The 27,444-nt window shown below is 38.1% G+C and overlaps 1 protein-coding gene across 8 annotated transcripts in view; it reads left to right on the top strand.

The window, feature by feature from the left end:
- Nucleotides 1-25,334, top strand: part of TMEM161B (transmembrane protein 161B) — a 55,908-nt gene extending 30,574 nt beyond the window's left edge. For 4 of the 8 annotated variants that reach the window (XR_014880336.1, XR_014880335.1, XR_014880334.1 and 1 more), the window contains 4 exons: nucleotides 433-637; nucleotides 15,151-15,267; nucleotides 20,902-21,090; nucleotides 22,123-25,334. Coding sequence is in view for 2 of the 8 variants with exons in the window: in XM_085212816.1 (XP_085068942.1) it covers nucleotides 433-710 (278 nt within the window). In the remaining 6 variants the exon portion in view is untranslated. Of the gene's footprint in view, nucleotides 1-432; nucleotides 8,277-14,469; nucleotides 14,933-15,150; nucleotides 15,268-20,901; nucleotides 21,091-22,122 lie in introns of those variants that run through there. The other 4 variants (XR_014880332.1, XR_014880333.1, XM_085212817.1 and 1 more) reach the window with 4 other exon arrangements.
- The last annotated feature ends 2,110 nt before the right edge of the window (nucleotides 25,335-27,444 follow it).

The following is a 27,444-nucleotide window of genomic DNA, read 5'->3' as shown; positions in this document are numbered from 1 at the left end:
ACTTACAGGAGACTTGATATCACTGGTTTTTTTTTTTTCCTTCCTTATGAGGGATGTCTTTCACTGCCTGCCATGCAATCATGGCATTCTTTTTGCAAAATGTCAGCTGAAAGAGAGAGGCTTCATTAGGCTGTGATTCATTTCATCCTGAAGCAGACATCTATACCTAGTGAGATTAATCATACCAGGTACTGACGAGTCCCAAGGCAACTGTTTCACATGTAGATGTTAATATGTCAGAAAGTAGGATGAAGCCTACCCTGATGGGTTACTAGTGTGATCAGGAAGCCATGAGGAGGAAAATAGTTAGTTCTTGCTAAGTTACAAATATTTGTGTATGTGTGTTTAAAACATATAAAAAAAAAAAAATACAGTGTATAGAATGAAGAAAATTTAATTTGATAAAAATTTGTTAATTCTTTATTTCAACAGGTAATTATTCTTGGGGCATCTACCCAGAACTGAGTTCCAACACTCCGGTAGAAAACAGCTTGCTTCCCAATTCAGCTTATTCTGAATCTGTCCCTGCTGATGGAAAGATGAAAGTAACCGTAGTACAAATAACAATGGCTTTGGGAAGCCTAAAGAATATTTTCACTCCTCTCCTGTTTCGGGGACTCCTGTCGTTCCTCACGTGGTGGGTTGCTGCTTGCCTCTTTTCTACAAGCCTTTTTGGGCTTTTCTATCACCAGTACCTGACTGTGGCATGATCAACTGATAAGTATGAAGTCAAATTCTAGACACAAACCCAGGTACCCAGGAGGAGGCGAAGAAAAAAAGAAGACAGATATTTATGAAGAGAAAACATATCATATTTTTTAAACTCTTCCTCTGTGTTCTCAGGGTGAATATTCTTAAAATGCTTAAAATCACAACTGGGTTTGTTAGTTTTGTTACCCAAATGGTAGCTAACTAATTCAATTATAGTGGTAAGACTGATATTATTATATGGCAGGCACTGGTGCGCATGTTTAAATGTTACAACTTCAGAGTATCTTGGTTTCTATAAAGAGGAAGTCGCCTTCAACACTTAAAGAATCAGCAGTCAGTAACTGAAATGTGTGAGTAGGTACTGGTCATGCTGATGGTGGCTACTTGTTGAGTAAAATATTGAAACTGAGCCATACAATGGACAGAAAAAGGGGATTTTAAAAAGTTCTGTTGGATAGTTTTTGATCACTTTTCACCATGAAAAATGAAATAATCCAGCAGGACAAAAGCAATGCTGTATATTACAGTAAGGAAAGTTGTATAAAACTTCAATTTATCATAAGAAAAATGTATGGGCCTGGCAGGTATTGCTGCCTAAATATTATGCAGGAATGCTTGCACAGTGAAAGGAGAATTATAGAAAAACAAATAAATAAATAAATATAATTTCAGTCCCTAAGTCATTTTGAAGTAATGGCCATTTGTATTGGTGCTAATCTTGATCCACAGATTCCATTCGGATCTTTTAAAATTTTTCTTTTTAGATAATAGATAAAATTCCATTGAATTCACAAAATAATAGAATTAGACTAGTGATGCCAATTAAACATTTCAAAACAATACAGTTTAATCCTGCTGACTGAGAGTGTATGTATCTGTGATGTACATATATATATATATATTATATATGAAATATATAATATATATGGAGTTATAAAATATGGAATCTTTATTTTAAATTACTGAATGTATACTAAAGGGCCATGGGAGAGGGATATATATGTATCTAGTAATTTCAAGAACCCATTTGAAATGAAAATTAAATTTTTTTGAAAGTTCAGTTGAAAGGGCTATTTGTTTTTGGTGCCTCTACAAAGGTACTTAGCTCTACTAAAGAACTTATGCTGTTCTGAAAGAAGAGATCTGCTTCATCTCTTAGTCTTGAAATTTCTGCTGTGTCATATCATTTCCTCTAACCAGTATAACTTGTGTTAACTTGGCCATGCAGTAACAACTAGTATCTCTTGGCTTCAGAAATAAATTTTCTGTGTAGTAAAACAATTGTTATAAGGAGGAACAAGACTTAAATTCACAACTTTTGCTTAACTGGAGGGATAGAGCCTATATATCAAGCCATTGTGAAACAATGATTGATGAAGTTTTGGATATTTTGTGTAATGGGATAACAGGACAATTCATATGCAGTAGTATTTTTTTTAAAAAAGTTAATATTTCACCATGCAGAGTTCAGTGCTTCTTTGACTAATATTGGCTATTTTTATGTTACTGTTTTTTTTCTCTTTACTTTGTGTACCACTTTAGCATATAATCAGCATTTCTAAATGAAAGTTTAACAAATATTAAATATGTTGCAAACTTACCATATGGGAAAGCGAACTGCCAGTGAATGCAGAAAATTCAGAATTTACACTGGTGATAAACTGTCTTGCTATATCAAATACCCTTTACGTATTTACTAATACTAGGAAAAGATCTGCGTGCACCAGCTAGTACATACTGCATGTGTTTGGGATATCTTGAGAACACCTTGCGTGACTTGACTGGTTTCATTGCAGTGTAATATTTCAGATGCAAGCTTTGTTTTTTTACACCAGCTCTCCATGACTAACAAGGACAAAGATTCATCTGTGTAAATTGGACTAGGGTATTTTACTTCATGGATTCAGGTCCTGAAATATTCCTAGGATTTGAATTTCAGATAAATAGAATGAGAAATTATCACGGGTCCAGTAATACTGGATCCAGTTGCTGTTAGTTCAAGATATTTCATTAATATAAGAATAATGCAAGCATCTAAGTCATAGGTGGGTATCCACCTTTAATGTTTCAGTCATTACACTAGTAAAACAATGAAGTACAAATTGATTCTGATTGTGAACTTGACCCAAAAAGCTCACTGCTTGAGATTGTTGCAGTTGAAGGATAGGAATAAGATGACTTCAAAATAATGCTAAGTGACTGTTTCCTTTAGTATAGTGCATATTCTTGGAAGCTCGTAGGTAGAAATGAACTATTGTGTGTGTAGCTCAGCTCTGCAGAGCTTTTGATGAGGAATCACACTGTCTTATGTTTCAGATATCATACTGTTCACAGTGAATTATGCACTGGATGATGCTAGCATTAAGATCAGTGCTTTTGGTTGTTGCTGTTTTGTTGTTCCATGGAATGAGAAGGATGACCCTATGATCAGCAGTTTGATCTGAGTAGGAGGCAGTTTTCTTTGGTTTTATTTAATCCTTACATGAGGCTTATTGAAAACTATATAGCAATAAACATCTTTGAACTTTTAGGTGACAGTGAAATGGGACGAAGTATATTGCTATAGTTGTGAGCAATGCATTTTATAACTACCTTATATGATATGCTCAGAAGTGACTTTTAAAATAAACTAGCAGCCTTGATAGTTCTGACCTACATGTATGTTATGTAAGTAGTATCTGCTCACTTGTTCAGGAAGTTCTTTTAAAACAGCAAATGCTTCCCCCCTACACCACCATCCCCAGAGAGCTTTATTGGCACTTTGTGAGGGGAAAAAGTAGCTTACGGAAATGGAAAAACAGATAAAATAAGACTGAATTGCCAGTAATTTTTATTCAGGATTCTTGCTTTTTTTATTCACAACCTACTTCATTTTTGAGAGAGTTAGGAAGGAAAGATGCCTTTGATGAAGTTCAGATCTACCTTTATCACTCTGGTAATGTGACTTGCTGGCCTGATGTTTTTCTTTTTTCTGTCCACAACTTTTTCCTTACATTACCTATGAAGAACTGACCTGGCTAGATTAGTTAATATTTATATGTTGATTATTGTTTTGTTATGGGTTTAAATTAATTGGTCATTGCAGGACTAGTTCTTTAAACAATTTAAATAACTCCAAAGTCCAGCTGGAATTTGAACAGAATTACTAGTACGTTAAAAACTCTTTCTATTGCAGTTGTCATTTTAGACAGAAAGTTAAGATAGTGCTAAATCCATGTCTTCCAGCAAGATTCAGGATAGTCCAAGTGTAACATTTGGGCTGGAGAAGTTGAATGGGAAAAGGAAGTGGGACTTGAACAAGCCTGCTTTTCCACTTTGCAAGCAGTATTCTCAGGCAGCACTTGACCTTTGTTGATCATTTGAGGCTCTAGGATTTTCCAGGAGTTGAAGGAACTGTGGCAATTTTTCTCTCTTCCTGTCTTCTCTTGCTTGAGAAACAAATATAAGAAATAAGTATTACATCAATACAAGAGAAGATCCTGTACCAGGGGGATATGCTTTAGAAAACTCATTTCTATGGCAACTGTTCTTCAACTTCTTCTACTCACAAATACTGGAAGATAAGCAAATAGAAATGCACACTTACCTGAATTGTAAAGTCATACTCACCGCAAAAGATGCGGTCAAGATACATCATCTATGCAAGTAGGTATTAGATAGGTAGTTAGTGCAGAGTTTTCAAGTAACGTCAAAGGAGCAATTAAAATTATTTTTATTATGCTGTACTGGAAGTACAGCTAAATTCTAATAGAGGTGTTGGATTTAATAGAAAATTTAAAAGTATCTTATGTAAAAACGTATAAGTCTTTTCGAAGGCTCTACAAGGTAAAATGCCATGTGTGTTTTTATTCTCAAAGGATTGTTTTGGACATTCTCTTGTTTTGTTTGTTGTTGTTGTTGTTGCTTTGTGGTTTTTTTTGTTGTTGTTGTTTTTTTTCCCAAAGAGATTTTGAGTAGTTTTGAAATGTTACAGATTGTTTTGGTATATGACAATCTATGCCACAAAAATTCACCCTACAGTTAATGTTGTCTCTAACAAGAATTAAGTTCATAGTACAAACGGGCAATCTTGAATGAAAACAAGGCCACACAAAATAGAATGTTCTCTTAGAGAAGTCTTTGCACTATGTCTAAGCAAGTTCTAACAGAGGAAGTCAGTAGCAGGTCCCTTGGATCATAAATCGTATATGGAGGTAAATGCTTACCATAATGAGTAAATAAGACTGTTATTTTCAGCATTTGAATTCCAAGTCCAAAATCCCAGATGATAAGTTAAGAGCAGCCTGGTTGTTCTAAAGAGCATCTAGGCAACACATACCAAATGCCTGATTTACTTAACGCTGATGCAGGGCAGGCAGTCTACTGCAGAGTGATTTCTGTTCAACTTTTTCTTTAGAAAGGACTGCCATGCTTTATGGTGCGGGTAGTACAAGTCCTGAATTGATGGTATACCTAATCTCCATTCTCAGTACTAGTCTGAAAGGTTTTCTGTTCTGTGGGAGAGAGATTATGAGGCCAAGATGTTATTCCAAGGCTGCTTTTACTGAAATCTGTGTATGCTGCACTTAACTTTTTCAAGTGTCTCACTGTGGATTGCCAGGAGAGTTAACGCTGCACTGGACACTTCATGCCAGTGTACATGTATTTTTATAACTTTGATTTTAGTAGTATTTTTAATGGAAATTATTTTTAATCCTGTTACCATCAATCATATTTTAATTTTTTTATTAATATCAGTGCCTGCAACTAGAAGTCAAATATTTCTACACTCAACATTTTTTAAAACTTGATTTCCAGACTGGAGTGCTAGCAAGTATGCAGTTTTATATTGATTTGTGTAGTCTGCCTGTAAATATCAAACTTTTTTCACTTGCTGTCAAAACATCAAGCAAGACCAAAGGAGAAGATTCGGATTTGCAGTATTCAGCAGCATTGTACCTTTATGACTCTGCTATTAAAAAAAGCAGACACAAAAGCACAGGAAAACAAAAACGTAGATTTTAGAAGAAGCTTTTTATAAACTCCTTAATAGTTTTTATTTTAGTGATGTGCTAAGTATTTTTTTAAAGCTTGGCTTAAGATATCGTCGTAAAGTTAACTTTTTCTCTCTTTACCTCTTTTCACTTTGTCTGTCCATAAAGGGAAGTTTGCTTCCCTTATAGACCTAATTTTCAAGAATGCATATTTATTGTTTTTTAGATTAAAAACCAGAAAAAAATAAATACACCCAAAAAAGATTATTTTGTAACTGCAGTTCATACCTGTGTCATGATGTGCCAACAAACAGTTTTCTGTTGTCTTCAATCATTTTCTTGTCCACTGTTATTTTTCTTATGTGTTAGTACATACAGTTTCCTAGGAAAAATCCACATGGGGAAAAAGTCTGTATAAGCAATGCTAGGGCACTTTGTGTAATGTTACAACTGTTCCATTTATGTGACTAAATACTAATGTAAACATGCTACTAAATGATTTAAGCCTAAAAATTCCTACAAGATAGACTTGTTATAAATTACACAGGAAACACCCTCCAAGTTGTAAATACTTGACTTCAATTTCTCTGTTGCTGGGTTCGCGCATAAATTGTGTTGCTGTTCTGTCTTAAATATTTTCCTATCTTTTTAAGAGAAAAGCACATAGTACTGAACAAATCTGAGAATAGAGGGACTCCTAATCCACCATTTCAGTATTTGCCAAATGGAAAAGACTCTTATATCTTTAATGTAAACTTTAGTTTCCTATTACTGCTAAATTACTTCTGAACTATGATTTTATAGTTAGAGTTTTGCAAAGTAATACGATTAGCATGCTTTGTAGCAAAGGTGTTATCAAATGGATGTTGCATTATATAGACCTCTCCTGACAAATTCTCATTTACTGTATGCTTTTCGAGTTCATCAGGACTTAGAAACAGGAGAGTGCAATGCAAGTTGAAAGAGCTGAGGAGATATTGTGTTTGGGGGATTGCTGGCACTTTAATTTTTTTTTTTTTTTAAGTCAGTGGGGATAATACTTAGGTGCAATTACTACAAATAATAAACAATCTAAAGAAATGTTGTATTCTTTTTGTGCACCGTAGACTAAAGTGCCTAACATGGGTGGTCTGTAGAAGACATGCATTAAACTTCTTGCATGCATCTTGGTGGTCATTTTGCTAAATAACAGGTCAGTGTTTGGAAAGAAAATACACAGAGTGCTAGTCCTAAAAAAGGGGATATGATAAAAACATTCTTTCCATACATCTTTTGGTATATAGAATGTCTGTATATTTACAGGTCATTATACACTGGAGGCAAATAAGATTTTGGAGAAATCTTTTCCATTTTTATTACTTTACTGATACAATGTGACACCCCAGTGCCATATGTACATTCGGTTTTCATCCTTTTTTGTGATTCAAGGAAAGAACTGGCACAACTTGGAAACAGTTGATTTTAGCAAAGTTTTCTAGTGACACCCTTGATTCTGCTTTTGCCCTACTTCTGCAGCTAGCTTTGATAAGTAGCTCTGCTTGAGATCAGAAAGACCACACTGAAGTTCACCACACCTGTATGGATTTGGACTACAGCAGAGGTGGATTGTAGTATGACTGTTTGGGACTGAGCAAAGAAGAGGCTGCTGGTTGTATTGGCCAATTTTTAGAATGCTTTTAGAGTAACTGTATAGCAAACTCATCTGTAGCTGTCAGCTACTTCCTTGCCTCTGAAAATGGTGAGCGGTGGTAATCATCTGGTCTGACGGGGGAGCTGAGAAGCTTGCCTTTGAGTAAATTATCTCTAAATGTGAAGTGCTTGTAAGCTGAAATGTTGTAATAGGTTTAAATCTACCAAAGGAAGCCTTCCTCCAAGGAAGCCTTATAAAACCATTTTGAGCTTTTAGCTCTGAGAAGTGGCTTTAGTAGCCTATGCTGTATGTAGTACACTGTTGGGGAACACTTGCTCCAGTAAGTATGCTAAACGTTTCCTTACACTGTGTGTAAGAGATGGTGGCTTGTTATTTTACTGCAGAACGCTAAGAAGCTGGTTTTGTCTTGTTTGTAAGTGTTAGCGTATACCAGGCAGCATTTTTTTAATGTTAAAATAGTAAAAATTGGTTTGTCATCTAGAAACCTAAAATCTTTAGCGTCAATAAATGCTGTGAGTTGAAGCAAGATTATGCTTTATTATTCCTCTAGTAATTCTGGTGAAATGATATAATTTATGTTTGTTTTTATAATGCACACATTACTGAAGTTAAATTTGTATTTGTTAGGTACTAGTGGTAATACTACAGCAAATAAGAAAAACTGTGATATCTACTGTGTATTGAGTGCCCCATCAACTTTCCTTTGTAAAGCATTGATCCGTGTGAGACATTTAATGTCTATTACAGTTATGCTAATACAGTATTTAGTATCCCTACATGTACTCTGCATGTCTTTGCATTTGTGCACTGTAGAAGGATAAATTGTTTTTCAGTACTTACTCTAGGTTTAAAAAAGCTTACATTATTTTATATAGTATTTCCCATATCCAAAATAGGGCAATTTCTGAAGCCAAAGATCAATAAATGTTTATTGTCTATCAGTGTGGGTTTTTTTCCTATTTTGTACATCCTACTTGCTTAAATGTACAGTATCTCTAGACTTGCCAAGTATGGTGTCATGGTTTTACGATTTTTTGGTTATTGGTATTCCACATCATAACATCATGTAGTGCACTGGGAGTTAAGGTGTTAATGCTCCAGTTCTGGGTACCTGTCCTAAAGAGAAGAACTGCATTCCCCAGAGGGCTTTGCACTCAGAGAGGAGATATAACTCCTGGCAAGGTCACCTGATGCGCTTTTCTTCGTCTGCTCTTCTTCGTCTTCCTGCTGCTCAACCAGACTGCGCATCTCACCCCAGCGTTATGGTGAGGCCTATCCACCTTTCGCACATTCTCTCTCTCTCTCTCTCTCTCTCTCTCTCTCATTATATTTGATTTATTAGCTTCAATTCTAATTATATTGTATTATGGTGTGTTATCTTGCATTCTGATACTATATTTAGTTTTGTTTCTCCTCAGATTGTTGCCACTGTTTTTAATTATTTTGAGGTCCCCTGCTTCCCTTTTCCAGAGGCACGGATTTTGCGAAATCCCTCCCCCCCGCTAGTCACAGAACTGGGACGAACCAGCCCGTAAACCATTGACGTTCTTGATGGAGAATGCAGGCAAAAGCTGCTTTTTAGCTTTTTAGAATGAATATCTCTGAATCTCTCACTTGGAACAGGGCGGTGCTCCTGAGCACTTGCAGTACATTGATAAGATTATTGTGTGGGGCAACACAGCAAGGGAAGTTTTTGAGAAAGGAGAGCAAATAATCCAGATTCTTCTGCGTGCTGGTTTCGCTATTAAGCGAAGCAAAGTGAAAGGACCTGCTCAGGAGATTCAGTTCCTAGGTATAAAGTGGCAAGATGGCCGTTGTCACATCCTGACAGACGTGATCAACAAAATCACTGCCATGTCTCCACCCACTAATAAGAAAGAGAGAATTTTTTCTGGGTGTAGTGGGTTTTTGGAAAATGCATGTTCCAAACTACAGCCTCATTGTAAGCCCCCTTTATTAGGTGATGAGGAGGCAACCATGGGTGGCTTGAAACATATGCAGTACCCCATGCCACTGCCCGAAACACCATATTAGGTCTTGAGAAACAAGTCCTATGGTGACATGGCACTCCAGAAAGAATTGAGTCAGATAATGGGACTCATTTCAAAAATTCTCTTGTAAATGCTTGGGCCAAAGATCATGGCATCGAGTGGATTTATCATATCCCCTGTCGTGCACCAGCTTCTGGTAAAATTGAATGCTACAGTGGGTTGTTAAAAACCATGTTGAAAGCAATGGGTGGCAGAACACTTAAGCATTGGGAGAAGCATTTGGCAGAAGCCACCTGGTTGGTCAATACTAGGGGATCGATCAGTCATGATGGTCCTGCTAGCTCCCTTCATACTGTCAAGGGAGATAAGGTCCCTGTAGTACACATAAAGAGCATGTTAGGAAAAGCAGTTTGGGTCTTTCTAGCTTCTGGGAAGGGCAAACCTCTTCGTGGAACTGTTTTTGCCCAGAGACCTGGGTCCACATGATGGGTGATGCAGAGAAACGGGGATTCAATGTGTACCACAAGGGAATTTGGTGTTGGAGGAGTGCAGTCAGTAATTCCATGTGTTTATACATAGGTTTGTGTGTGCGTGTGTTTAATGTTTGGTAATTGTTATTTGTCTGTATATATTAAGTATGATGTAGTGATGTAGAATAAGGGATGGAATGTCATGGTTTTGATGACATATGACATATGGTAACCAAACTTTCTGTACTAGCCCAAATTATCTTCTTTAGAAATACTTTCGTATATTGTTTCCCTCCTCATTGCTTGGGGTGCAGCAGAATAATTTTCCCCCATTCTTCCCCCACTAGCATAAATGCAGACTGTCTTAATCATGTGAGTAGCTATTTACCCATGAAGAATCACTTTAGATTTGCTAAAATGACAGTGGTCTCTTCTAATTGTGTCATCATAATAGCACCAAGAAGCAAATAGGTCTGAAGTGGTGTTTTGTAACCCTTATGGGTTTTTGAAAATATTTTTGGAATACTGAACTTGATTACACATGAATTTTTGTTCTATTCATGCACACATTAAGCTACACACTAAATGAATGATTCCAAGCTGCTTAGGTAGTTCTTCAGCAGCAAAACATCCTTGAGAAAACAGTCTCCTTTGATCTGCTAGCAGTTGTACAAACAAAACAAAACAAAACACACAAAAAGCGCTTCAATTACGATAGGAAGTTTGCTACAGAGAAATGCAATACAGTTTTTGAGCAAGAACATTTTTCTGTAAACATCAAAATGCATTGTGCAGACTGGCCATAAAAGCTTCTGAAAGCCATATTAACTGCAACTTTGGAAAAGAAAGTAATTGGAAAAAATGGAATTGGGTTGGATGCATTTGAAAATACACAAGTTATCTGAGCTATGAGACCTCCTCCTGGAAAAGATCAACACATTGCAGGATGAGTTAAAATAGAGGTTGGGAGGAATGTAATGAGTTGTGTGTTTTTTTTGTTTGTTTGTTTGTGTTTTTGTTTGTTTGTGTTTTTGTTTGTTTGTGTTTTTGGTTTTTTGTGTTTTTGTTTTTTGTGTTTTTGTTTTTTGTGTTTTTGTTGTGTTTTTGTTTTTTGTGTTTTTGTTTTTTGTGTTTTTGTTTTTTGTGTTTTTGTTTTTTGTGTTTTTGTTTTTTGTGTTTTTGTTTTTTGTGTTTTTGTTTTTTGTGTTTTTGTTTTTTGTGTTTTTGTTTTTTGTGTTTTTGTTTTTTGTGTGTTTGTTTTTTGTGTGTTTGTTTTTTGTGTTTTTGTTTTTTGTGTTTTTGTTTTTTGTGTTTTTGTTTGCTTTTATTTGTACAAATTAAGAACAGCACTCTTAGCAATTTGGTTTCTTTATACAGCCTGAAGCATCAGTTTTGGTCCCTGAAACTGCAGCAGAATAGATGTCTGGCATATATAAACTCTTAATTGCTTTTATCATCTGTAATTCCAGTTCACGTAATGCATTCATTCTCATGTGTTGCTTGAAGTTATCAGTGAGCACCAATGCAGTGTAGATGATCCCCGAGGTTTGCTCAAGGTTAGTGTCTATGCCTTATGAAGTTTGTGTTTAACCTTCAAAATGCCTTTGGCTGGAGCCTAAGTGTGTCATTTAGGTTGTTAACTCCACAGCAACTTACGTGTGTGCACCACAGGTAAGATAAATGCTGTAGTATTGTGAGGAACAGCTAGCCAAGCAGTTGTCTGGAAGATCTGTCCATTTATCCTTCAAGACGACAAGACCTGTGTGTGCTCTGCTCTTCCAGCTTTTTGCCTGTGCTGCAGCAGAAGGCTGCTGTATGACTCTCTGCAGCAGAGGTGAATCTGTGCTTTCATGAGTATAATGAAGCTCTGCTTCTGAACCCAAAAGGGTCACATTGCCCAAAGCACAACTGATCCAAAAGGATTTCAGTAAGGAAGGCAAGCAGAGCTGTCCTCTGCTGTAAAATGAAAACAATGTATTGTCTGCTGCTCACTGTAACAGCTGAAGGACTGCCCAGCTCCTTAAAACTTTTAGCAATATTCTGTGGAAGCATACTCCAGATAGGAGTACAAGCATCTAGTTCCCGTCTGGTACTGCCTGCTTTGGGCAGGACTAGAGAAGCAGTGAGGATGCTTCTGCTGTGAGTCAGATTATGAAGAATTAGCAAAGAAGTTACAATTACTGCCAGACTGTTGTCTGACCAACAGCAACTGGAACTCAACAGAGGCAGGGAGATGGCTTTTGTGGAGGAATGTTCTGTGCAAGCAAAGGGCGATGCTTGAAGACTCCAGCCACTTGGAAGAATGGTGGCCAAAATGGTATTTCTATGATGTTACAAACCTTCCTAGGGAATGAAAAGGGTCCTTTCCCAAATCTCAGGAATAGGCTATTTTATGTTAGTAGGAAGTAATTCATCATTCCAGCTCTGGAAGTGGGTGAGCTCTGCAATATTTCATGCTGCTTGTAAGATCTGAGTGCTCGAAGACATCTGTGGAACACTTTGCTGAGGATCAGCATTTTGCTTTCCCCATAGTGCGGCTTTAACGGGTCCTGGGGGCAAGGCTGCTTTGTTCATGGTATATGGGGCCACAGGTCAATTTTGTTGCTCTTGAAAGCTGTCAGGAAAACAAAACATCCTTCTTTCTGAAATATGAATTCACAGGCTTCTTTCTGTGATCTGGACAGATAAGTAACTCATGCCTAGCATTTCTTTCCACCTGTCAGACTTAAGCGCGCTTTTTTAGTGAGTGCAGAACTAGTGTGATTTACGTTTTTGTGGATGTATAGCATGAATAGTCCTCCATTTATCACAAATTAAAAGCAAACAGGTTGTTGTTTGGAGACAGATGTAGCTGCTCTTTAATGAGCACAGGTGCCCTGTTGCTTCCCATTCATTTGGGTTATGTTGGTAGAAGGAGATAACTGCGAGTTTTGGTCCTGAAATCCATTTCTTCCCTGTCTAAGCCCATACTGTTGTACCCTTACCATCTTCCTGCTATCAACTCAGTCAGAAGGATACAGTAGAAAATGGGCCTTTTGGTCTGCCTGTGAAAAGCGTACAAATGCTGCTGAGGACTTCAGGGCAAGAAAAATGTTCAGTGGAAAAAGTGAGAACTCTGCGGTGTCAGGAGAAGTCACAGGCTAAAATATCCGAAGGCAAAATAAAAGCTTCATGGGGGAGGGCTTTTTCATCTTAGGGGAAGACAGGAAATGATCCAGAAACTGGAGCCTGATGTTAGGTAAATTAGAGCAGTAAACAACGTAGTTGTAGCAGTCACTAATTACATCACAACCTGAAAGGGTCAGTTCTCCACTGGATTGTCTTCAGACACTGTCCCTATAAGCTGCTTTAGGTAAGCAAGTAATTGCTCTTCATGCAAGGAATATCAGTGAAAAGCAACAGAACCAGAGGACAAAATACTTAGTTTTCTGCTAAAGACTGGGATTTGGGGATTTCTGCATTGGCATTGCTATAGCTGGATGCTACATGGCTGAGATGGGGATATGCATTTCTTTACCACAACTGAAATCTGGTCGACATGTTGCTATGTATATATTACATGCTGTCTTTCTAGTAGGATAATGAATGTCTTTGAATAGAAAACTTTCTTGGGGATTCTTTTTCTAAAAAGGTGCTGAATCTTCCTGCATTCCAAGAGCAGAGCAGAACATTGCTCTTACAGCACTGGAAGCCTTCACTTGAACTTTTTGTTCCTAGGTTCCACATTTATGACACAAACTTTTCAGCAAAAGAATACTTCTCAATATCAGATGTCATTTGGTATAGGATAGTTCTGAGATGCTTTTCTCCTGAGCTGTTGCAAGACAAATATTTCCTGGTTTTGTATTTATGTATTTCTCTTCTGTCCATGAGTGTACTTGGCATTTAGTCTCACTTATTTAGGGGTTACTACTTCTTTACTCAGATCCTTTCTTCAGATCTGTTACCTTAAATGCAGAGTAACAGTAACTTGGGTCCATTAGATATAGGTTGTGTTTTCTGTTCAAATATATTAACAATAATGAGAATGCTGAAGCATTTTGTCCTTATAGGAACACACACGCACATACACACATACATATATATATATATATATGACAAGTACACATGTATTTGTATATAGGCATATGTTTTTACATGTAGACACCATCCTGCTCCGTACTCCTGCCTTAACATCAAAATGCTCATCATAGCTCTTTCCCATCATGTTCTGACTGGTGTGTACCTGCTTTGTACTCTTAATCTATATATTGTGATTTGCTTAAAAAATTTTATGCCACATTTTCTCACAGGCCTTAGTAAACAGAAAGGTTAAAGCACAGCCTGGCAGTTTGCTTAATTTCCCATTGAAGCAGCAGACAGCTTTTCATTTCTCTGATTTCCCTCGTCCCTTGGATATTCTTAGCTCTGCTTTCATCCCAAGCTGTCCCTGGACAAAACACATGAAGTCATGCTGCTGTCTTCTGTAAAACCCCACAATCTGTAGCCCCCAGCACTCCTGATTTTATCTGCACAAAACAAAGCTATTCTGAAAAAAGTCATCCTATTGCAGGACCAATAGTTGTCTTTAGTGTGATATGTTTTTTTAACAAGGTTTTGATTAATATTTCAATCTGTGTGCTCCGAACTTGTTGATGACAGAAAGAGCTTAGGTATTTTTCTCTCCATTTCAGACCTGTACTAGAGAAGGAAGCAGCCTTGTGTGGAAGGCTGAGCAGGAACAAATGTGCCCAAAGTTTCCTATATTTTCCTGACAGCGCAGCTCAGAACACCTGTCCTGACAGCTGCATATTTGCTTAACTGACTTAGTAGTGCTTCTGCTTTTTAAAACATCAGGTAATGTTAAGATCCCTCAAAAAAAAAGGAAAAAAAGAAATTTGAACTGACCAGGCACATACTGCTTATATAAAATGATTTTTCTTCAAATTTTATACTTTCTAAATCTGCTTTTGCTTCCATTTTCTGTTTCTTTTGACTTAACTGCACAAAAATGTTTTTGTTTTGGGTTTGTTTTTTTTTTTGCAAGCTCTTTGCTGTGAGAGTAGTATTATGTCTGAGGAAATGACTGCAATAAGCCTTTCACATAAAAACATTTTGTATACTTAAAAAATAAAATTGTCAAAACACTGAAAGAAATTTTGTCTGCCAGTGCTTGTGTGTTTCAAAACATGTTCTGCTGTAGGAGACAGTGCAACTGGTAGAGACCAAATATATTTATTTACTGATGGTTTTGTCATGCTGTATCCAAATAAAAAGGCCGTATGGCAGCACCACATGATAAGAAAGTTTGGTCTCTGAGAAAAATAATGAAAAATTGGAAGTATTGATTCTCCGGTTTAACTCTGTATCTGTAGGTGGCCTCTTGTCTCAGAGGCCGAGTGCGGAGTCTTGACCCTGGGGAGGAACAACTCTGCCTGGCACCTGCCTGGAAGCAGCTCTGCACGGAAGGCCTTGGGATGCTGATGGATACAGTAAGTTGAACATGAGCCAGCATTTGCCCTTGTTGCTAAGAATCTTGACAGCATCTGGTCTGCCACTACAGAATGTTCATTATGATTGGACCAGATGATCTTGCAGTTCCTTTCCAACCTTCTGATTCTATGATAAAGTACTGCCTGCAGGATGAGGCAGTTGGTCCTTGCTTTCTGCTCAGCACTGATGAGGCCACACCTGCAGTCTGTCCTGTTCTTGGCTTCCCAGTACAAGGGGAAACTTAGACATACTGGAGAGAGTCCAACACTGGATGACCAGGATGCTGTGGGGCCTGGAGCAGCTCCTCTTGAGGAGAGGCTGAGAGTGGGGCTGAGGCTCGGAAACTCATTGGTGTCCATAAATCCCTGAAGGAAAGTTACACAGAGAATGGATCCAGGGTTTTTTCAGTGGTGCCCAGTGCCAGGACCAGAGGCACTGGGAACAACTGGAAAACAGGAGGTTCCATCTGACCATGGGGCAGCACTCTGTGCTGTGTGGGTGATGGAGGTCTGGCACAGGGACCCAGAGATTGTTGGGTCTCCTCCTGGAGATCTCCAGAAGCTACCTGGATGTGGGTCTGGGCACCCTGCTTGGGATATGTCTGCTGGAGCAGGGGATGGACCGTGTGCATCTGGAGGTCCCGGCAAACCTGAGCTATTCTGTGATTCTGTGAAATGAGATTTTATAACAAGGCTACAACACAGGAACCTATGGAAAGATTTAGCCCCAGCAGTCTGTCTACCTATGTAATGGAAGAACATAAGTTAATCATAACAAAAAAACTGCTGGGAACACAAGCAAACCTTGCTCAGTCACTTGACTTATGGCAACATGCTTCCTCTCCCCAGCCATGCAGGACTTACCACCCTGTCCTCCATTTGGCTGTTCAGAGACTTTCTCCCCTCAAAATCCTCCCCGCTGTTCCATGGCAACCCTATTTTGGGGAAGTTCCCTGATGTCATGTGAGAGCAAGCACAAATAAAACAAGGCAACAGAATACTTCAGCACAAACATTCCAACTCTCCTTTACACCCTATGTTAAAGTTACTTGAGATCCCACAGCATCTTTAAGTCTATGTCCTTCCAGTGGAAAATCAGATGCAAGGGAAGGGTGTAAGCTGAATGCTGACAGATGCCTGCTGGGACATGGATTACAAAAGCTGAAAGGGGGCACCTGACAAATACGTGCTCAATTGTGCCTGTGTTTTTCTCTTAGGCAAGCCCCTGCAGGATTCCTGTTCTGGTCCTGCTCCTTCCCATGGCTTTTCTTGCCCATTCAGTGAGTTAGTACTGATGGCTTGCCCTGGCACCATCCTCCTTTTTACGTGTATTTCAGTGATAAATACCAGTGTTCTACACTCTGTGCACATGGGAAGTTTGTGAGCATCAATGCTTATTTAGTTCCTCCTGAATCAAGATGAATGGATTTTGGTTAATTTTAAAAAGCAAAGAAACTTTAATTGAAGTATCTTTGATTAAGTGATATATGTATTGTGTCATTTGATACAAAATACAGTCCCAAAATGAGTGAAATACTGGCTTTAAGCTCGTGTTGCAAGCCATAAGTGAGCAGCACATCCCTCACTGATGAACACAGCACTGCTCCATTCCTGTTTAGGTTCCTGACCTTGCAGACATCTCTGTTGTTTTGTGTCTTTTAACTGTAAGGGTGCTTATATCCCATACCATGCTGCTATGCTATAACAAGCTTTGGGCCTTCTCTCTGCAGGCTTGTTTATATGGACAAGGGCAAAAGGATTTTTTTTTTTTTTGCAATAAGAGCAGAAGTACACATGCTTGCTAGCTGCAGCAATGAGCAGCATGAGAGGAAATGTGTTCTGATCCAAAAGCCAAAATAGCACGCTGTTCGGGGAACTAAAATATTTGTCAGTTACACTAGTAGTTGACTCGCAATGAAATTTCCCCCCGTGCACTGACGTTCCTTTGGTTTAATAGCTACATTGCGACACCCATTACTCACACAACTGACGGTTATGAACATCTGACCTAGACAATTCAATACTGCTCTCTGCTGTGTGGTAAGAGTTATTGGAAAAATACTAAATTTAACACACTTTCTCTGTTACTTTCATTACCCGGACAGCATGCTTCAATGTGTGCATCTTTCCCTCTTCTGACCAGCAAACACTTTCATGGTTATGGGAGAGATCTCTGGAGATTGCGGAGCCCTTCTGGGATTTGTGTTCAGGGAGTGGGTAGTTAAATATAATATCTCAGTCAGCCTTGCAAAAGAAAACTGAAATTATTTTAATCCAAGCAGTTTTCTGAATTTTGATTGCAAAGAAATGCAGAATGATTTTATTTATCCTTGAGTCCTTGTGACCTTCTTTTTATTATTATTATTATTATTATTATTATTATTATTATTATTATTATTTTCGCACTTAGTGAATAACACAACGGACAAGAGAAAAATACAGAACAATCTCCTGAGCTCGTAGAAATTGAATGCTGTCATTATTATGATGCTCCTTTTATTCATCTGCAGTGGTTAAGAAAGACTTGATTGTTTGGAGCATTTCATAGCACTTCAAAATTATTGCAGAACTACACATTTTGTATGGTGCCTCAATTTATTAGTGACTTAAGCATCACTGCCATGAGTTTTGTGGGGCTTTCAGTTGCACCATTTGCACAACTAATAGAACACCTGTGATCTTTCCTGGTGGATCCCACCTGTCCATGTGTTGATGCTACCACCTGTGAGACGTCATGCTTGTGCCAACATTTCTGCTTATCAGGAGATGCTTGCATAGCCCTGAATGTACAGGGAGGGATCCTTGCAGCACTGTCACAGAGCAGGTATAGAATTTAGGGAGCCACTTTGCTGTGCAAAGAGGGTGTACTGCATCATCACATGCTCACAGACTGTACAGTTTGCAAAACTGACATCAGAAAAAAGGCTTGCTATTGGAAAAAAAGCATCCTAGCATATTTAGAAAAAAGAAGGACGTCACTCTCTTACTAACACTTATGGACATGAAATTAGTTTGTTATTCAAAGTGATCCTAGGTATTCTAAACTGTCTCCTTACACGATGGCATGATTTGGTTATTCTGAACATAAATCACAGCTTTCTCTTGTTATTTTTTTCCTTCTTATTTTGCAGAGCAGCATGAAGATAGTTCAGTTTGCTTAGCAATTGCAATTACTCATCCCAGTCAGGCAGGAGAGCAGGAGAGTGGTCATTTTACAATATAGATGTTCTGTCGTAAAATAATGATGAACATTCACATATTCCATTAATATTACATTTCACTTCAGTACAAATTTACACTGTTTTTTAAAAGCTTGATCTTTTTTTGGTACTACATACTTAGAATGACCTGTGAAGTCTTTCTCACACACTGCTTTTGACTTCTGAAATCCACTGTCTGCTTAGTTATGATTGGGAATAAATTGCATTTTGTCTTCTGAATGAGTATAGCCGGTCTGAATCCCAGTGCAAGTAAGTTTTCTGTTTATCTCTTTGGGGATATGTACTCTTTTTCACCTTTTTTCTTCCTGTACCCTCAACACTTGGCATTTATGTGACCCCCTGGTGGAGGTGCAGGACCTGTAGAGAAGAGGAGAGAAAAAGTGACTTGAAATCAATGAGATCTTATTGTTGAGGATAAATGGTGAAGGCTCCTGTTCTGGTTGTTCCAGACTGACTCAAAAGTCTGCCTTGCAACAAGCCAGAGCCACCCCTCTTCTTCTGGACTGTTCTAATAAACACAAGCTTGTGGGCTTTATCTGCTGCAGTCTCCTGGGTACATTTTCTGTCATTTTTCATAGCATAATATAATAGCATAGTAATCTAAAGTGCAAACTCCCTTGCATGAATGAATGTTCCTTGAATGAACAGGGACACCTAGAGCTAGAACAGGATGCTCAGAGCCCCCTCCAGCCTGACCCCGAGTGTCTCCAAGGATGGGCATCCATCACCTCTGGGAAAACAGTTCCAGTGCCTCATCACCCTCACTGTAAAAACTTCTTCCTTAAATCCAATCTAAATGTCCCCTCTTTTATTTTGAAACCATCTTGGTTTCAACCAAATGGCTTCTACCCAGCCTGGTTTTAAAGACTGCACACTGGTGCATGAGCTAATAAATTAACCAACTAGCTAACTAATTAATTAACTATCCAACTAACTAGCTAGCTGAGGTGTGGCAGTGCTACCTTTATGCCAATAAGATTCTGCAGCCTATGCACAGGTGAAGGTGATGGTATTTCTCATGTGCTTTACGTTAAGCATAATTAACTATGTTAACTATGCTTAATTGAAATATCTTTAATTAAACATAATTAAGCGTGTTCAGTTACTAAACTGAAGATGCTTTTCATCAGACTAAAGTGTTGTTCAAGAAGGACATAATTAATATCCTTATATTTCTGTGCCTATAGTCACAATGACTTTTAGCCAAGTCATTTCACACAAGGTCTGACTTACTACAGTAGAAATTCTGGAGGACTAAATTCTAAACAGTTCTAAAGTTCTGGAGGACTAAGTTCTAAATAGCATAATTTCAGCATATTGCACCCTTTTTGAGAAATTATATCCCTAAGCTCTATGTGAGCTCTGAACAAAGCAAGTACATCGGAAATAAAATAAATAGAAGAGTACATAAGCCAGCTTATAGTGGTTTTCCATTAGTTAACAGTGCAGCATAAAAGCAAAGAGCCCTTTGAGAACAAAGAAGAAGATAGTAATATATATTCAGTAATTAAGTAAGAGCATCCCACAAAGTTTTGTGTTTTTTTTTTCTGTCTCCGGAATGGCCAGTGGGAGGGCTGAATTTGTTGGCTTTTTAGGAAAGTATGGATTTGGGAAACACAGAATTTTGTTTATAAATAGATGTAAATAGTAATAACTCAAGTTCTGTAAATGTTCATGTAATCATTTTATGGAGATGTTCCCAGTTTCCAGGGTTCCAATGGCAAAGCTAAGGATGGCAAAGCATTTGGAAATGAAATAGAAAGGATCTGGCCCTCAATAATTGTACGAAAATTTTGTTTTAATAAAATCAGTTTCCTAGCAAAATACTTCGTAGTGCAAGCAATGAGAGAAGCAGCATTTCCACGCACCTTGGGCTGCTGGGGACAGTGAGCAAGGTGGGCTGTAGGCCAGAAGAACCCATTCTTATCATTAGAATTTTCCTGAAATCATCCCAAATTGCTGTAAAAATTTCAGCAGTCATCTTGATGTTTTACTTGACTCGTGGCAGGAGATATCCTCTTTGTCCATGTCATTTTTGTTCAACAGTATCTTAAAGAGCTGCAGCAGAGGTTTGGAACATCACAATTGGAGAAGCCCTCCTTTGTGGCAATATTCTCAGTCTGTTTTCTCTATGTGAATGTATATTTCCAAACTGTATGTGCGATTTGTGCAGAACTGAAGAAGGGTAGACACTTTATCAGGCTTTCTCTGAATTTTTTTTACGGTGGTAAAGGAAGGTCTTGTAATGGCAAAAGTAACTGATGTATCAATACATTTCTAAATTTAATTCAAAGGCACAACTGATTAAATAGTAGAAGAAAACAAGTTTAATATAAACAATGAATAAGTAATTAAAAAAAGAATTAAAAAATTACTATGGTTTTGATGTTTTCTGTTGTCTTTCTCTTCACAGAGCTGACTTTAAAAGATTTTCATCCATATGGTTGTTAAGTTCAAAAAAGTTAATAAATAGTAACAATATTTAACATGAACTATAGAAAAGAAAATGAAACCTCATGGAAAAAAATGAAAGAGCCTACAACTGAAGCATTACCTTTCATCTGCTCTATGGAACCTGTGGGCTCTGCTCCACACACCATAGGTGAGTTGCCTCCCTGCTTGACTTCCCCACTGCTGTACTCCAGTGCACTAAAGTGTATGTGGGCAGTGTATGATGTCAAAAGGGAACAATTAAAAAGGCCTTTTCACCAAAATTCAGCCCAAATCCCTGAAATGCTTAAAAAAAATAAGTATGTTTCAGGGAGGTAGCAGGTCATGCCTAAACAGATTCTGCTTACTCTACAGTCAGATGAGGATCTTCTCTGAAAGAAATCAGCACGTTTTTTCTCCATGAGGCAGAGAACAGTGACCAGGTTCTTCCACCTTGGTTTCACCAACCTTGCCCAGCTTTTGTCTTCATGAAGATGATTTTACTGATTAGAAATATTAATTTTACTTTACAGCAGTGAAATATGCCTGTTTGAGTTGGGACTCTGCTTTCAATGGCAACATGAACACAGAGGTGACCATGTCTTACGAGGGTTTTTTTTTGAGTACTGCATAAAAATCAGTCTTGAGCTCAAAGGAGAAATGAGAGTAGAGCTATCTTTCAGCTCTTTTGAAAAGTGTGATTAGTCTGACATTTCTCCAGCAACTTCTTCAGAGAGACATAAATTTTATGCAAAATTTAACATCATGCTTTGGAGAAATTAATGGAAAAAAGATTTTGAATGAGAAACTATCTGAGAGAAGAAATTATCTTCAATTTCTAAGTGAGCTATTGTTTTTAGAAGGTCATATCATGGGTTGAGGGAGATAACAGGTCATTTTAACAATAATGTAATCTTCCAATAATGCGCAGTTATTGTTGGAATTGTGAAGATGCTGTCCCTGGCTTTTTAAAAAAGTTATCAACACCTACCAGAAAAGGTTCAGTGCTAGTTGCTGAATTGTGCTAGATATCTCAATATATCACATATCAATACTTTTTTTTATAGATTTGGGTGAGGGATACACTGCCTTTTTCTCAAACAGAAATGACTGCATGAAATTATTTTCTTGGACCAACGGGAATGTTTTTGGTGTATGATTATTACTACAATTCTATTGAGTCTGGATTTTTTCTTTTTGTCAGAACTTTGGCAATACTTAATACTGGACATTATATTTTCAAGTCTGCAGTGCACAATTGTCCTCAGGGAAACACAGGATGGGAATGGAGAATATCAACTGAATTGCTAAGGTCGGTGCCCTGCAATTGAACCACATGTAAGGTGATGTAATTCCTTGAATACATCAAGCCACAGGTCAACTTTTCTTCACAACTCTCATAAGACAGCCCTTTGAGAAGACAACATCTGCGATTATTTTCAAATTTCTCTTCTAAATTTTTTCATGCTTGGTTTGTATTCATTATCTCCTGTGTGTCAAATATTTCCTTTCATTTGCACAGTTTTCTTCACTTATTTTTCCCAACCTTGCTCACATATTCCCAGAAGGCAACAACATTCTCCCATGGTAATGCTTTTGGAAGGCCACAAGGTCCATTTGGAGACTTTCCCTCTGGACTCTGTATACTTATCACTTCTGTGAGGGGCATGAGACAACTGACAGCAATGGTAGAACATTTCTATATAATATGTGCACAGCAGATCTTTCACACTTTTAAAAATCTGTGTAAGCCTTTGTATGGCAAGCTTGACAGCTCTGCAGATATAGAAAATAAATAGATTTCAAAGTTTACTGAAAATCAGTGTCCTTGAGTTCTCAAATAACAATCAGAATACCTGAGTGAAGGATAAATAATACCACAGCATGAAAGGGTGAACTGGCATTTCAGGCTTGGGTTTAAAGAAAGTAAAAATGATGCCAAGGATTTTTAAGCATTTACTTCTAAGCTGCAGTAAGCCTGCAAGCTTTTTTTTTTTTTTTTTTTTTGCCTTTTTTTTCTTCCTCTGCAATGCCACAGCAGCAAAATTATGACATCTCCACACTTATGTGGGGCATGAACAGGCAAAGAAAGTCCCAGAATTAGGTTGGTTCAGCAGTACCTGACCAGACCGCTGGTTGAATTGTGGAAATATCACTGCCATTAGGAATTAAGTGCTGAGGCTCTGTCAGCTTTCGTAAAGTTCTCTGTGCCATTTGAAAAGGGTACTTGGAAAAGAAGTAGACTAGCTTTTAATTTTAATGTTTGACTAATTTATTTAAATACAACTCTGGTTTGCATTGTTGAACGTGAACAATCCCAGTGGAATAACTTTAAAAAAATTAAATTCTTCTCTTTAATATCAGCTCAAGTATGTGTATATCACTGTCTACATATTAATCTTTTCAGCATTAAAACAATTTCAGTAGTTGTTAAAAATATGCCCCTTTGTGTTATCTTCTGAATGAACAAACTCTGGTTGCAATGTAAGATGGATATTTTATCTTTTCAGACCCGTCTTCTCCCTGACCAGACCCTTCTATTTCTCCACTCTTAACTGCTCGAGATTTCCAATGTGTATTGGAAATCTTTCTGATTTTTTGCATGAAATCACAGAATCACATGATCATAGAAGTTGGAAGGGACATCTGGAGATCAAGTCTAAACTGCTAAAGCAGGTTCCCTGCAGCAGGTTACATGGAATGAATGGTGAACTGAGAGGAAAAGAGTGGTGAAAGTTTATCAACTCTCTCTCACTTCTCTTTCATTGTCATTACCTTTGTTTTCTTTCCAGGGTCACTGATACAGTTGCTCAGCTTCAATATCCATCTTCTTCCTTCCTGATCACTCCTCTAATACCTTTAGGCCGGAATTTTAAGTATTTCCTTTCTACAAAAAATGTCCATGTAAGCCACCGTTACTTAGCATACTTCGGAGATATCTTCCTCCTGCCTTCTCCTCCAGTCTGACAGCAGAGATCATTTCTGTAATTTTCTTGTGAGTTTTCATGACTTTCAAGCAGACAAACAGAAAAATGTGGCCTCTTGTCTTCTTCTTCAGTGTCTAACTTTGTAATTTTTCATCCCTCTTTCTGTTTACTATTATCTTGTACATACCAGGATTACTATTTTTTTTTAAATAGATAATAGATTTTATTTCATTTTACAAGTTGGATGCAAAATGCATATTGTTGTAATGTGACTCTGACTTTGCCACTGTATATAGAATTGATGATCATTAAGCCTGTTCTTTTTTTTAGCATAACTTTTTAAGTTTCAACCATTGTAAATTTTAGTGCTTTGTCACCATCTTGGCAAACTTGACTGTTGAAAAAAGTCCAATAGAAGATACGTCTCTTTTTTATTGTATCAGAGCCCAAAATATTCCTGTTTCCTTCATGGACACATAACAGATTTTACCTTTAACTACAAACCTTGTTTTTTCCCTACATTAAAGGATGCTTTATAATGACCTTCCAATTGTGCTCAGCTGGGCACAAAGTTGTAACAGCATGTTGAGGGTTTCAACATAGCTGTTGATATATGTTTTCTGCTGTTTGAATAGAATTTGCCCAAATTATTTTTGAGAAGCTGTACCCTCTGAGTGCTCATACTTTTGCTCAGCTGTGGGACAAGGAGAGTTCAGAAATCAAGTGTTAATGCTGGCTTATAGGTTTGTTAGCCACTCTTATTCTCCAAGTAGGTTGCTAGATCAAAAAATGCTTTATAACGTTTGAAGCCTGAACAAAAGCCAGGCTGTAACAATAACCAGGCCTGGGGAGCTTTCCCTGCAAGTCCTCAGGCAGAGGAGAGATTTCCCTATCAGCAAGAAACCACTGTTACTTCTCCATTTTGATATAGTGCGCTTTCCTTTCCCGCTTCTCTTAAATACACTGTTCACCATTAAATCATACTTTCTGGTAACTACAGCACCTAGACAAACAGAGAATGCTTAAGCATGTGGAGACTTGATTTCTACCAGCTGCTATGGGTGCATGAAGTCAGTGAAGTGAATCAGGTTCTCTATCTTGCTGGAGGATGTCCTGAAGTGTTTTCCTTCACTTACAGGCAAAGAAGTGGTCCATAAACAAGATTCGCAAATAACAAAGCTGGAGAGGGCAATGGAACACTCTCTTTCTTATTGTTTTATTTTATATTATGATACTGTGTTTATTTTTTTCATGTTTTCCTGGGGGATAGAATGGGGAGACATAACTAAGTGTAATTCAAGTAGGGAACTAATCCTTGGATTTGAGCCATACGGCTGAATTCATCCTTAGCTCTGGAGCTGCATTTTCATTGTTAATGACATGAGCAGAACCCTTCACATCAGTTACTGCCTTTTAGTGACTGTTGGGCCACCTATTACTCTGTACCTTCTATTGATTTTGAAAAAAAAATAAAAAACTCACCACAGGAGATCTGCACTGTGTATCTTAATGCATATTTTTTTGCCTACGTTTACTGAGTTTCCATTTTTAAGCCTATTTCACAGGATCTCATATTACTGCAATGCTGGCACAGTTGTGATGCTAACACATGCCTCTTAAATGGAGGAGCAATATGTGCAATCCAAAAAGCAAAGGGAATGGAAATCTTCAGGAGCAGATGAATAGCATTATGAAACACTCTTTCAGAAATGAAAGAACAAATTCTTCATGGACACCTTGTGCAGCCGGATGGATGCAGGCAAGTATTTAGGCTCTCCTCTGTAGGGCACTCATGCTGAGTGTGTGTGACACATTCTAATAGTTGAAATGTTGTAATTGTTTACCCCAGAAATACTGAATTTGGTTGCTTTATGAGCATTCACAGCATGTTGTTGTTGCTAGGTAAACTTGTAGATGTTTTGGCAAGGAGAATGTAGGGAGTTAAGTACCATTAGGTAAAAACAGAATCATAGAATATCTTGAGCTGGAAGGGACCCATGAAGATCATTTGAGTCAAACTCCTGGCTCCACACAGCACCACCCAAAATCCAAACTCTATGTTTGAGTGCATTGTGCAAATGCTCCTTGAGCTCCAGCACTGGGGCCATGCCCACTGCCCTGTGCAGCCCATTCCATGCCCACTGTCCTCTGGTGCAGACCCTTTCCCTAACCCCCAGCTGCCCCTCCCCTGACACAGCTGCATGCTGTTCCCTCAGGCCCTGTCACTGTCACACAGAGCAGAGCTCAGCACTGCCCTCCACTCTCCTCATGAGGAGGCCCATACATGCCTCCATATGTTTTCTGCTTGTGAGTCTGGAGCCAAAGATTGAAGATGAAACATCTTGTTCATGCTGTTTTGGCCCTTGCTGTAGATTTCCATGTGTGAAAGCCCAGATTGGCCACTGCTGTCTCAGACAGAGAGTCTGGCAATAGAACAAGCAAAGCACCAAGTTACTTAATGTTGCAGCTGGCTGATGGGAAGTGGGTGCCTGGGCCTAGCAGGAGAGGAGGATGGAGCTTTTCCCAACACATATATCCAGGTGTCCCCCCAGGCTCTGCTTTCCTACTTTTCTCAGAGAAAATAAAAGACAGAAGAGTGAGTAGTAAACATACTGTGAGAGATTTTGCTTTTATTTCAACTGTCTTGAACAATGTCTTTCTTGCAAAGGACAAGTGAAGCACTTTGCAGACAAAGACTGTAGCAGGAATATAGCAGGAGTTATAAAGAAATCTCTGCTTTTGAAGTTATCAGATTTGGATTTGGAAATCATTGAGAGTTAAAAAATGTGCACTGCATGGTAACTCTTTACAAATACTCTTCTCAGAGTAGAAAGGCACTTTAAAACCATTAAGTAATAAAAAAGAAGGATATCAAGCAATACAAATCCCATTTTTTGTTAAAACTTGAAGTTTTTTTCCTACAATCTTACTGAAAATTGAATTTTGCATGATAATTTGGGATTTTAATTAAAATTATTATAAAATTAAAAATCTATATAGAACTCCAGTCTATAATTTGGTATTCAATATGCCTTTTATCTGATAAATAGAAAGATTAGGAGAGTGCTGGAGAAGGACTTTGTGTCAAGGGATTAAAAAATAGATGTTTTTATTGTTTGCCTCTTTTGGGTTAGTGTCCCAGAATTACGTGACATAAATTGACTTGACTGTCAATATTTCCATGAAGTAGAGGGTACTTATAATATTTCTGTTACAGGAAGATACAGTAAAGTAATGCAGCTCTAACTTGTCTTACTATGTTTTGCATTGGTGTGACCCCATGACAATCCTCATCTCTGTCACAGGGAAGTCGTCCTATCATGCCCTGATGAGGGCCAGAAAGATGATCGGGGAAATGGAGCACATACCCTACGAAGACAGGCTGAGGAAGCTGGGCTTGTTCAGCCTGGAGAAAAAAAGGCTACGGGGTCACCTCGTTGCAGCCTTTCACTACCTAGAGGGAGCCTGTAAGCAGGAGGGGAATCAACTCTTTGAAAGGGTAGATAATGGCAGGATAAGGGGAAGTGATTTTAAGTTGAGGGAGGGGAGATTTAGGTTGGATGTCACGGGGAAGTTCTTTACAGAGAGAGTGGTGAGGT

Source organism: Meleagris gallopavo, chromosome Z (assembly GCF_905368555.1).
Source record: "Meleagris gallopavo chromosome Z, MGAL_WU_HG_1.1, whole genome shotgun sequence".
Taxonomy (NCBI): Eukaryota; Metazoa; Chordata; class Aves; order Galliformes; family Phasianidae; genus Meleagris; species Meleagris gallopavo.
Note: the sequence above shows the minus strand (reverse complement) of the source record. Positions and strands in the feature narration are given on the sequence as shown.